The sequence below is a fragment of the Camellia sinensis genome, chromosome 5 (assembly GCF_055761805.1).
Source record: "Camellia sinensis isolate YWXY chromosome 5, ASM5576180v1, whole genome shotgun sequence".
NCBI classification, from domain to species: Eukaryota; Viridiplantae; Streptophyta; class Magnoliopsida; order Ericales; family Theaceae; genus Camellia; species Camellia sinensis.
In genome coordinates this window covers 155930162-155942504 of record NC_138965.1, presented here as the reverse complement: position 1 = coordinate 155942504, position 12343 = coordinate 155930162, and the positions used below count along the sequence as shown (strand labels likewise).

At 46.1% G+C, this 12343-nt stretch overlaps 1 protein-coding gene across 1 annotated transcript; it reads right to left on the bottom strand.

The window, feature by feature from the left end:
- Window positions 1-10065: 10065 nt before the first annotated feature.
- Window positions 10066-11817, bottom strand: LOC145791805 (uncharacterized). Its single transcript, XM_082872246.1, has 2 exons — window positions 10964-11817; window positions 10066-10831 (listed from the first exon to the last, which is right to left on the bottom strand). The coding sequence occupies exons 1-2, from the start codon at window positions 11815-11817 to the stop codon at window positions 10066-10068; spliced, it is 1620 nt and encodes a 539-aa protein (XP_082728372.1).
- Window positions 11818-12343: the final 526 nt, after the last annotated feature.

Here is a 12343-nt window from a genome sequence, read left to right as displayed (position 1 = left end):
GAACTGGTCCTCAAGAAAGTGCTTCCTACCACTAAGAATCCAGCAGACGGTAAATTAGGCCCCAACTAGGACGGTCCTTACCAGATTGATTCAATTACTGTAATGGGGGTCTATCGGCTTACAAACATGGTTGGAAGAAGTTTGCCACGCCCGTGAAATTCGACCCATTTGCATAAATTTTATCATTAAACCAACTTGTATGACATGCTAGTTCGTTTTTAATTTTTGCTACTATACTAACATGTACACATCTATGTATTTCGCAATGCAGTATGCCTTTCTTATTGCCTTCTCGTTAAAAATAGTTAAATGATGAATAAGCCTCCGAATTCGGAGTGCCCTTTGTGGATATCACGATTGGCCAACACAAAGACTCTGAATTCGAAGCGCCTTTCATGCATGTTCATGTTTGGCCGAATAAGCCTCCAAATTCGGAGCGCCTTTCGTGGATATCATGATTGGCCAACACAAAGACTTCGAATTCAGAGCGCCCTTCGTGCATGTTCATGTTTAGGCAGAATAACCCTTCGAATTTGGAGCGCCCTTCGTGGATATCACGATTGGCAAACACAAAGACTCCGAATTCGGAGCGTCCTTCGTGCATGTTCATGTTTAGGCAGAATAAGCCTTCGAATTTGGAGCGCCCTTCGTGGATATCACGATTAGCCAACACAAAGACTCCGAATTCGGAGCGTCCTTCGTGTATGTTCACGTTTGGGCCGAATAAGCCTTTGAATTTGGAGCGCCCTTCGTGGATATCACAATTGGCCAACACAAAGACTCCGAATTCGGAGCGCCCTTTGTGCATGTTCATGTTTGGACCGAATAAGCCTTTGAATTTGGAGCGCCGTTCGTGGATATCACGATTGGCCAACACAAAGACTCTGAATTCAGAGCGCCCTTCGTGCATGTTCACGTTTGGGCCGAATAAGCCTCTGAATTCGGAGCATCCTTCGTGGATATCACGATTGGCCAACACAAAGACTTTGAATTTGGAGCGCCCTTCGTGCATGTTCACGTTTGGGCTGAATAAGCCTCTGAATTCGGAGCGCTCTTCGTGGATTTCACGATTAGCCAACACAAAGACTCTAAATTTGGGGCGCCCTTTGTGCATGTTCACGTTTAGGTCGAATAAACCTCCGAATTCGGAGCACCCTTCGTGGATATCACGATTGGCCAATATAAAGACTCCGAATTCGGAGCGCCCTTCGTGCATGTTCACGTTTGGGCCGAATAAGCCTCCGAATTTAGAGCGCCCTTCGTGGATATCACGATTGGCCAACACAAAGACTCTGAATTCGGAGCGCCATTCGTGCATGTTCACATTTGGGCCGAATAAGCCTCTGAATTTGGAGCGTCCTTCGTGGATATCACGATTGGCCGACATAAAGACTCTGAATTCAGAGCGCCCTTCGTTCATGTTGATGTTTGGGCCGAATATGCCTCCAAATTCGGAGCGCCCTTCGTGGATATCATGATTGGCCAACACAAAGACTCCAAATTCGGAGCGCCCTTCGTGCATGATCACAAATGGCTGAGTAATCCTCTGAATTCAGAGTGCCATTTGTATTTGGCAATACAGTGGCATGGGCCCACAAATATGCAATTATCACACAAGTTGATACAAACATTAAACAAAACAATGTAACAAATATTTATTTATTTCATCAAAGAGGTACAAATACATGGCTTTCAACAGATTCAAAAGTACAATAACATGTTTCTTGATATCTAAGTCTTCTTCGACTCGGCACCCTCTTCGTCTTCAGTTTTTTCGGCGTCGTAAGCTTTAAAAAGAAACTTGTAATTCTGAAATAGTGGTAACGTCGAATCGACGACCGCGGCTTGCAGAGCCTTGGTCCATCCATGATTAAAACCGCGATTCTCGCATTGGTAGACATCATTTGCCAACTTCTCATTTGTCTTTTGGATATTGATCTTTTTGCTGTAAAAAAAGCCTTGATTATAGGCCCGCATTCTTATTGCCTCTTGTGCGAACATGCTTGTCGTATCTTGATCGGCTATGGCATGATCAAGCAAGTGTTGGTTTACTTTGTCCATCACAACCAGGTTCGTTTGACCCGCCGATTGAGACTCGGCTACCTTGGCCTTTTTCAGCTCACTCTCCGTCTTTTCTATGCAGTGCTCCAAGTCCTGAATGCGGCCATCTTTCTGTTTGATCTCTCTTTGCGTAGCACGAAGGCGTATGCCGATCTCATAGGAAGTGTAAAGTCCTTTAACTGCTCCATGGATGCCATCTCGAAAAATTTCGTAAATAGGCCGACCGATCATTGATTGTTGGACTTTGGTTGAATGAACTCTACTGCCATGTTCGAATCGCAGATAACTGAGTCCGCTACGATCATCAGTTTATTCCCAACGAAAATTGAAAAACTCAACGAGCGTGGTAACCTGCTGGTTTCATTTTGTGGTAAGGCATGTGCACTCATGCTTCTTCGATGTCCTATTACCTGTTTGGGTGGTTTTACCACCAGCCCCTTGGTTCATTTCTAAATCTAGTTCAGCAAGCGTCCTGCCCTCCCCTCTGCTGTTAAAGAATACTTTTCTTGACATATGAATCTCCTCAAGATGACGCAATGCTCTTTTCTCTCTTGCACTCTGTTGAATTTGATCAGAACGTATTTAACTCCAACACAGGCCCCACGTGCGCCTGCCCCCTCCCCCCCTCCCGTGCTTATTAATTACGAATGCAGCGTTTACGAAGCGACCGCTTCAAGCATTTTGTTGAATAATGCCGAATAAAGACAGTGCCCTACTTGATCCCATGAACGTTTAGTCCGTACATTCGGCAGTTATTCTCAGTGATTAGCTAGGGCAAGGGCAATGACAGATTTATGAATATATTCGTCTTATCTTCAAGCATTTTGCTGAATAAAGACAGTGCCCCATCTGATCCCATGAACGTTTAATCTATACATTCGGCAGTTATGCTCAGTGAGCAGCTGGGGCAAGGGCAGATTTATGAATATATTCGGCTTATCTTCAAGCATTTTGCCGAATTAAGATGTAAAGGTCATGATCTCAATTGATATGACACATTTTTGTTTTCCAATACTTAATGATTAATATTCATTAACAAAACAGACATTTTCATTACCAATACTTAATGACTAACATTCATTAACAAAACAGACATTTTCATTAACAAACTGTATTGAGTACAACCACTTTATACATGAAAATGGCCTACATCTAAAATAAAATGCTAACAAAAACTAAGAAAAGCTTGCAAAACAAAGCTAACAAAAACCAATAATGGCTGAACATTCATTACAAAACCGCTGATCAAAAGTCCAAATCCTCTGGATCCGATTCTAGTGGTTCGACTTCCAGTTGTTCATAAGGAATCGGCTAATCGAGAGTCACCTTAGTGGCCACCAAAGATTTTAGCCATCCGTGCATGAATCCTTGATTCATGATCTTTAAGACTTCATTAGCGTACATCTCCTTGGCCTTCAGATGGCTGGCATCAAAAGCTTTGGCTGCATCTGCCTTAGTGAGCTCCCTCGCTTTCTTCTTAGCTTCAAGATTGGTCTTCAGCTGAGAGACTTCTTCTTGTGCCGATTTAAGGAAGCCGTCCAGCAAGTTCACTTGCTCCTAAGCATCCCTACGTAATTGGTCAGCGTGTTGAGCTTTTTTCTGCGCAGCAACGGCTTTTGCCTTCTCTTTCTCCGCCTTCGTGGTTTTAGACTCAGCCTTAGCTGTTGCAACATCCAAATCGACTATTGTAGCCACGGCCTTCCCCTTCTCAGCTTCAAGCTAGCCCTCAAGGACGTCGAGTCTCTCTACGACATCGTAGTGACGATGGCCGATCTCATAATTCTCCCCGCCACCTAACGAAGGCAATAAACCAAGACTTATTAGTCGGCACTAAAAACAATTTATACGATCTAAAGGGTCGAAACTTACCAATATGGCCAACTGTGCTGCCAGAGTAATAGAGACAAAGAATCGGCGCATTCTTCATCCGTGGTTGGATAACAAATGGCTTAGATACCTCATAAGTGGAAGACGACATCTCAATTCTTTGTCGTTTATCTGCCGGCGCTTCAATTAGATCGAGGACGATCTCGGTTTACTGTTTCTGCCCCGAAGGATTGACTTCTACGATTTGCTGGGGCTCCTCTAAAAGATATTCAGCCACTATTGTTTCAAGGGATGTTTCTTCTCTGTGAACTTGGCGTGTTGGAGTGACTTGGCTCATCCCAGAATCGCCGACCTGCCTCCTAGCCGCCATCTTTTCGACATTACGTCTCCTAGCGAATTGAGCAAGCGACTCTCCATTCATCTCTTCAGCCTCGGATTCTGCCCCAGGAAGATTCTCTAAACAGATGGGAATGTCGTCAGCCAGAGGTAAATGGTTGGTCGGCTTGATCGTCCAGGCTGATGCGCTCCAAAGCCAATTCAATTTTTGAATTCAATTCTTGGTTTTCTACACGGTCGTCGGACTATGCGTCTTCGGCGATTGGTTAATCGACATCAAAATTGTCAACACCAATATTCCTTAGGCTTTTGAAACTAGGGAATATAAGTGCAGTCAGATGTTGTTTACCTCTTGGCACGGGGATATGGTCAATAGCCGAAAAGGTGGTGTAGATGGGGTCGTACCTCAATAGAACATAGGCTACGAGCCCTTGCCCTTAAAAGTTGGCGTGGCCTTTATAGTTAAGAGCAGCCTTTACTTGCGCAAGAATGGCTTTGTCTACTGATGTCAACGCCCTTTTTAAATCATTACCTGCATGACGATCATAGATCAATACAAGATTTACATTGAATTCAGAGTTTACAAAAATAGTATCTGTACGAGGGTAAAATATCCTCCGTTCTTCGTACTCCTTGAACTCGAGCTTTACGTAACGTCGCTTGACCTGAAAACAAAAAGACGGTGAGCTGCCTGGCGATGTGCTGTCGGATAAATCCTTTGACGATCAAGCCAGCACACTTGGAGAAGAAAAAGAAGAAGAATGGAAAGAGAGCATTTTTGAGAGAGAGAGAGAGTTGGGAATTCCTTAGATTGCTTACCTCCAACGTTTCTCCCTTCCTACTTTTTCTAGGTTGACCATGGAGCCTCAGGGATTATGGGCGCACTACCTTTGCTGTCCTTCTCTAGACAAGTGGTTGTGCTCCTCTCTAGCTTCCTTACACGTGTAGAGGCCAAAACCTCTAAACAGCGTTTGTCAAACTGCCAAACGGTATTGACGCATACTAGGAGTGGATTTCCCCCTCGTTACATCATTAGTCCAGGTGCTACACTCAACCAGTCTATCACAACCGACCTATCCCTTGGCGGAAAACGCCACCATGACTGGGATGACCGACCTATGATAAGTCGGTTCGTCTGAACCGGCCGGCTGTGAGGTGTGCCGTTCTTCATCTCGGCTCGAATTTATTTCGGACTGCACTCGGTTTAGTCCCAATGCATTACCGCGGATCCAACCGAATATCAGGCCGAGTCAGCTGGCTGGGCGCATGCATGTCTCTATATTCTGGTCGACAATCTTGCTTTGCTCAACATGATGGGCTGGGGAACCGTGTCAATTTAGTTCGGTCAGACACGGTCCGGTTCTCGCAAGGCCCATCGTCATATCCTGCGTTACCGTAGCTCGACCGTATTGACTGGTGCAAATCTCCCTATCAATTGTCCCTTATTCCCATCCGAGCTGAACGTGATTGGGATTATTGTTCTGACCGAGCTATCCGATTTGGTCGGTCATCTAGGATTACGCCAGTAGTCTCAATAATGATTATTCAGTCATACTGACAAGCCATCTTTTTGATGCCACGTGGCTTCACGCCATTGGTCTCGTGCAGCCCCACAGCTGTCTTCATTACGCGCAAATTTCAAAAGGTTGCCACCCTTTGGCTTCCTCCCATTTTTTATACACACGTGAGGGGCCACACACGTCTCTACTGTTTATCTTCCCACACAAAACCAAGCTCTTGCCTTCAAATCTCTAAGCTTTTGCCATCGCTGTCGTTGCTGCTCTTGGAGTTGTTTTCAACCATCTTCATCCTTTCAAAGGCTGAAAACAAGGTCATGGACGATTAGGACTTCGTTAGGCATCCATATCTGTAAGTTATTCTGCCTCTCTTTTGCCATCTCCATTTATGTTTTTCGAGTTCTTGTTTAAAGTTGTTCGTATCCTACCAGTGCCCCCTCTTTGGGGTAAAATTGGTATACATTAGGAGAAACTGGAATTGAAGAAGCAGATGGGGCCTCCGTGCCCCTCGTTTTCCTTAGTTTCAATGCACGAACTTCACATTTAGAATGAACAGCATGAACCCTGGATAAGACCGAGCAAAATCCAACTTTTAGATCTATAAATAGGATTTAGCCGAGCAGAAATTGGTTTATGGTTTTGTCTTGAGGCCGAGACCAAGCTGCAAGTAGGGGGCTAGAATCGATCTAGGAAGGCCAAGTTGGCCAGATAGTAGAACCAAGAAAAGAAGAATGAACTGATCAAACGCCCCAGGAACCTTTGCTGAGCTAGAAAACTTCCTTATAAGAGCCGTGCAATTTATGTCATGCTAATACTTGGACTTATTTTTTTAATAATGCAGAGCAAACTAGGACCGACCAAGCCCATCCAGCATTACAATCGGTGAGGCTCTAAGTCTGAGCTAACAATCACCAAATACTTTCCGAGATACGACAAAAATTACCCAACTAAATAAAATCGGGATAGATGGGGAAGTACCGATTCATGGTCAATTCTCCTGGGGCACTGGCCGAGTTCCGTAGAGAGTACCATATTCCAGACGATGTCCACTTGGAGCTGGCCAAGAAAGGAGACACTCCCTGGGGCGAGCTGGACAAATGCCCCTTCACGGTGGTGTCCATTGTGGAAGGAGACCTGTGCTTCCTGGTCCAACCCTTGATCTGCGAGTTTTTGAGGAAGACTAGGTTGTGCCTGACCCAGGTCTCTAACAATACATACAAAATAATAAACGGCATGGCCGCGCTGAATATGTTACTGGGTCTGAATCTCGACCTTGCTGAGACATTTCATCAATATACACTTAGCAAAAATAAAGGTGGGTTTTGCTGGTATCTCAAGGTCAGGAAAGGCCGAGCAAAACTCATCGAAGGTAACCCGGACAAAGAGACCAACGACGACGATTTTTTGTGAGTATCCGGTAATTATGAGGACACCGAAGCACCCATACTGGGCTGGTACACAAGAAAAGATGTTGGGAGTGTTGGTGAGCATCTCGGCATCATTTTTTTTTGAAATTGTTCTTTTTACTGCCAATCTAACACTTGCCTTCCTGTTACAGACTATAAACTCTTGGCAGAGGATTACTCTCGCGCAAACCAAGAGGCCATGAGGGTTGCGTTGCATAATTCGGCCGAGGAGCGAAAATCCCATAAGCTGCTCGGCTTCGAACTGAGCTACCATTACATGGCGCCGCGTAGGAGCAGGGTGACCGACTTCCTTCATGCACCTTCTTCAGAACCAAATCCCAGTCTTCCACCAATCAAACTGGTCCCTTTGACAGCCGAATAAGAGATGGCCAAAATCCGGGCTATCAAGTTAATGATCACCAGTGAGCCGAGCGACTTTCAGCCACCGGAGGCAGCTGAGGGAACTTCTTCTATGCCGGCCGTACAAGATAAGGGGGCTGTGCTGGCCCTCCCTAGTGAATAAGCTACATGTCAGTCGAAGAAAAGGCCGAGAAGAAACCTAGCCGAACAACATTTGGTAGACGAGGACTTTACCGAGCATGCTTCTACTGACTTGGTGGACTAGACTGAATAACCGATCACCGAGCCATCCGCTCGATCTAGTGCCCCCCCAGTCTGGTCGCCCGAGGTGACATACAATGGCCGAGCCGTCTCTTCGGCCAACTCGGTCTACGTCGACAAGGACTACTCTCTTGGCTTCAACATGACCAAGGGGTTGCTCCTCCCTACCGACATGAAGAAGCATGATGAGCCATCCGACCTAAAAGCCCTCCGCTCGTCAGTAAAGTCAATCATGTTGGTAAGTTAGCAATCTTTCATGTCGTCAAGTTGGTTCTCAATTATGGCGTTCTAACATTTCTCTTTTGTTTACAGGCCGCGCAGAAGAACTACCTCGCCCACGAGCGAATGATCGCTATGCGGAAGAGTCTGCGGGAGGCCATTGCCGATAACAAGGCAAAGGTCGCCGAGTTGGCGAAGCTAAAGGTCGCACAAGAAGAGGCAGCGGCCGAGCGTGACAGACTTGCCGAGCGGTTGGCCCAGGCGGAAGAAGATAAGAAGAACTCTTTCCAAGTGACCAAGGCCCAATACATCGCCGAGTTGCGCAAACTCCAAGACGCCCACAAAGCCGAGTTGGACAAGCAGGTCGACGACGCTGAAGATTGCGGTTACGCGGAGGGTAAGAGAGCTTATGAACGGCAGGTCCAAGGGACCAAGGATATTTTTTTCCAGTGCGGTTGGAATGCCGCCATGGAAAAACTTGGCCTTGGTCAAGACTCTGACGCATTTCAAAACCCGTCTGTCGTCTTCATCCCGACCCACATGCAAGCTTATGCCAGCACCGTGCAGAAGAGGCTAATTGAAGAGGTGAAGCAGGCAGCTGAAGCAGAAGTTATCACCGCTCAACCAGCCGAGCAAAATCTTTCATCTGAAGTTTCTGAGGAAGGGGCCTAAGATTAAGAGACCAAGCAGGAGGTGGATGTGGTGGTCGGCGCTCAAGTCGGTGACGTCGAGGTAGGGGCGACCGAACAGGTTGACACTATAGATTTTTTTTTTTTTTATGTAACTGGGCTTCGCCCCACTTTTGTAATCCCTCTTTATAATCAATGAGAAGTTTAACTTTCTGCTCGCCATGTTATGCGAATATTTTTCTTCGTTTGTCTTGTGCGATTGCCATTTCTTCGGTCTAATGAGCAAACTTTCCTGGCTTTGAAATATTTGTTAGATGTAACATCAACATCTTAAACAAGGGAACCATGTCAGCTTGGTGAGCGAGCAAAATCGGTTCCACATTGGTGAGCAAGTAACAACTCGGCTTATGACGAGCCAAATCTACACTTCACTGAGCGAGCAAATTCCAGCGTGGGCAATAATGGGCCAATCAGCCTAACGATCCGAGCGAAGTTGGCCGGCTTCACGTGTAATTTGGTAAAACTATCTGCACGGCCGAGCTATATTAACTTGGCCACAGCTCCAGTTGGGCTAAACCCCAGCTGTCTATATGGGCGGGCAATATCAGCTCGCCCGTAGAACAGTTTGGGCAAAACACCAACTGTTCGTACTGGCGAGCAAAATCAGCTCGGCTCTAATGCAAGCTGGACAAAACACCAACTGTTTGTATGGGCGAGCAATATCACCTCGGCCCCAGTGCAAGTTAGGTAAAACACCACTTTCTGCATGAGTAGGCAATAACTGCTCGGCCTTAGTTCCAGTTAGGCAAAACGCCAACTGTTTGTACGGGTGAACAATATTAGCTCGGCCTTAATGCAAGTTGGGCAAAACGCCACTTTCTGTACGGGCGAGCAATATTAGCTCGGCCTTAATGCAAGTCGGGAAAAACGCCACTTTCTGTATGGGCGGGCAATATCTGCTCGGCGCTAATATTAGTTGGTCAAAACGCCAACTCTCTGTACGGCCTCAGTCCAACCCTTGTTGGCTTCTTGACCCTGGTATTCATAGTAGCTCAATATCCTTGTAACGTCTTTGTACAGAAACACAAAGTATAAGGAAAATGTAGGGAAAAAGGTAGGGCTATCTTTTATTACACGTCATTGATTTACATCAAATGCCAGAAGGCCAAGTTCCAAAAGGCAAAGGAATAAAAAATGTTACATTTCAAAAGTAAAATAACTTAAGATTAGTTGCATTCCATGGTCTGGGGACAACTTTACCATCTAAGTCTTTCAGATGGTAAGCACCTATGCCTGCAAGGCCAGTTACCTTGTATGGCCCCTCCCAATTTGCTCCTAGTTTGCCTTCGCCAGGGATCACTGTGTTGCTATTAACTTCCTTAAGACCCAGTCCCCGATCTTGAATAGCCTAGGATGCACGGCCTTGTTGTATTTTCTGGAGAGTTCTTGCTAGTAGGTCGCTATGTAGATTAGGGCTCGTTCCCTTCTTTCTTTAGCTAGGTCATGTTCCAGGGCCATAGCTTTATTGTTCAAGTCTAGTTGAAAACTTTCAGATCGAATGGTTGGCATGCCGATTTCCAACGGGATGACAGCCTCCATGCCATAGGCCAAGGCAAATGGAGTTTCCCCGGTCGAGCGTGTCGGCGTGGTGTGGTATGCCCAGAGCACATTGGGGAGTTCTTCAGCCCACTTCCCTTTGGCTTTCTCCGGTCGCTTCTTCAGCCCGTCCAGGATGGTCTTGTTTGAAGCTTCTGTTTGACCATTTGACTGAGGGTAGGCCGGTGTTGAGTTGTAAAACTCAATCTTTAACTCTTTGCAAAATCTGCGAAAGAGTTTCCTATCGAACTGAGTGCCATTATCCAAAATGAGGGCTTTCGAGATACCGAAGCGAGTGATGACATTCTGCCAAATGAACTTTTTTACATCTTTCTCCTTAATGGTTGCCAACGGCTCGGCCTTAACCCACTTAGTGAAGTAGTCGGTAGCAGCGATGAAAAACTTGTGGTTGCCTGGAGCTGTTGGAAGTGGTCCCACAATATCTAGCTCCCAAAGCGTGAATGGCCAAGGACTTGTAAGGAGGAGCAACTCTCTAGCCGGTTGGTGGATTTGGTGAACAAATTTTTGACATTTTTTACACCTACGAACGTATTTCTGTGTGTTTGCCTGTATGCATGGCCACCAATAACCTTGGGAAATTGCTCGGTAGGCCAAAGACCTGCCCCCAATATGACTCCCGCAGATGCCTTCATGAATTTCGAAAAGGAAAGCTTTTACTTTGTTGGGGTGGACGCACTTCAGGTATGGCCCCGTGAAAGACTTCTTGTATAAGGCGCTAGATGGGGAGAGCCAAAATCGCTCTGATTTGGCCCTGATCTTGTTGGCCTCCTTTTTCTTCGTGGGTAGAATTCCATCCTTTAGGAAAGCGACGATTGGGTCCATCCAAGACGGTCCCAAGTCGGCGCAGAGTACTTCGAGCATCTCTGGTTCCTCAATGCTTGGCCGGGGTAAGAATTCTATCATCAAAGCATTGGGAAAAGTTGTTTGCATGGATGCCAGGCCAGCCAGTTCGTCAACTGCGTTGTTTTTCTCGAGGTTAATTTGTTCCATTTTTATTGTAGCAAACTTTTTGATTTCTGCACGTACCAGCGCCTGATATTTGGCTATCCTTTCATCCCTGGCCTCATACTCCCCGGAGACCTGATTGACCACTAGCTTGGAGTCATTGAATACCATAAGTTCGGATGCTTTCATTCTTAATGCACTTTTCAATCTGGCAAGGAGGGCTTCATATTCCACCTCATTGTTGGATGCTGGGAAACCAAGTGTGATCGCGTGCTCGATGGTCAGCCCGTCTAGAGAAGTCAGCACGATCCCCAGCCCGGTGTCATGTCTGTTGGAGGCCCCATCGACGAAGAGTTTCCACATCTCGCCAATGAACAACTTCCAGCAGTCGGAGGGATTTTGGGAGCTCCTCAACTTTGAGGTACTGGTCGGTTCATTTTGGTGTCTTTCTATGTCCCCGTGTAGCTCGTGTTTTGGTAGGTTGTCCGGTTCCTCCATTTCTTGTTCGGCTTTCTTTTTCCCTTCTTCTACTTGTTGTCCACCATATGTCTCTGCTGTCTGAGACATGGGCTGTGCCAAATCTGCTCTGGCCAAATCGACAAGGCAAACAAGGTGTGTTCTTGGGGCAAATTCCGCCATGAAGTCAGCAAGAGCTTGAGCTTTGATGGTGGTGCACGGTTAGAACTTGATATCGTATTGCCCTAATTCCATGGCCCACTTCAGAATTCTCCTGGTAAAATTCGCCTTTTCAAAGAGCACCTTAAGTGGAAATTCGGTTAGCACAACTATTGTGTGGGCATGAAAATAGTGCGCTAGCTTTCTGGAAGCCATCATCAGGGCCAGAGCCAATTTTTCTAACGGTAGATACCTTGATTCAGTTGGGAGCAGGGTCTTGCTTACATAGAAGATGGACGAGGACAGTTGTAGACGCGCCCGAATGTTCCGGGAAAATCCCGTTTTGTTCATTGGGCTTACTACAGTTCGGACTCAAATGTCACGGTTCTTAATCTGATCTCGCAAAGTGCAATACGAGATTGATAAATCACCAAAGAGTCCAAATCCGGCAAATCGTTTTGGAAAATTGATTTTTAGAAAGAAGTGCCAAACATGGACTGCTTTGCCAGATACAGAGTCGCCACCTAAATATTTTATTTTGGAAAAATTT

What these genes read in the sequence shown, in the direction of transcription:
- LOC145791805 (XM_082872246.1), bottom strand. Translation starts at nt 11,817, where the DNA reads ATGGCGGAATTTGCCCCAAGAACACACCTTGTTTGCCTTGTCGATTTG. An exon ending in GCCAAATCAGAGCGATTTTG is followed by an intron (nt 10,832 to 10,963) that starts GCTCTCCCCATC and finishes TATTGGGGGCAG; the next exon opens with GTCTTTGGCCTACCGAGCAA.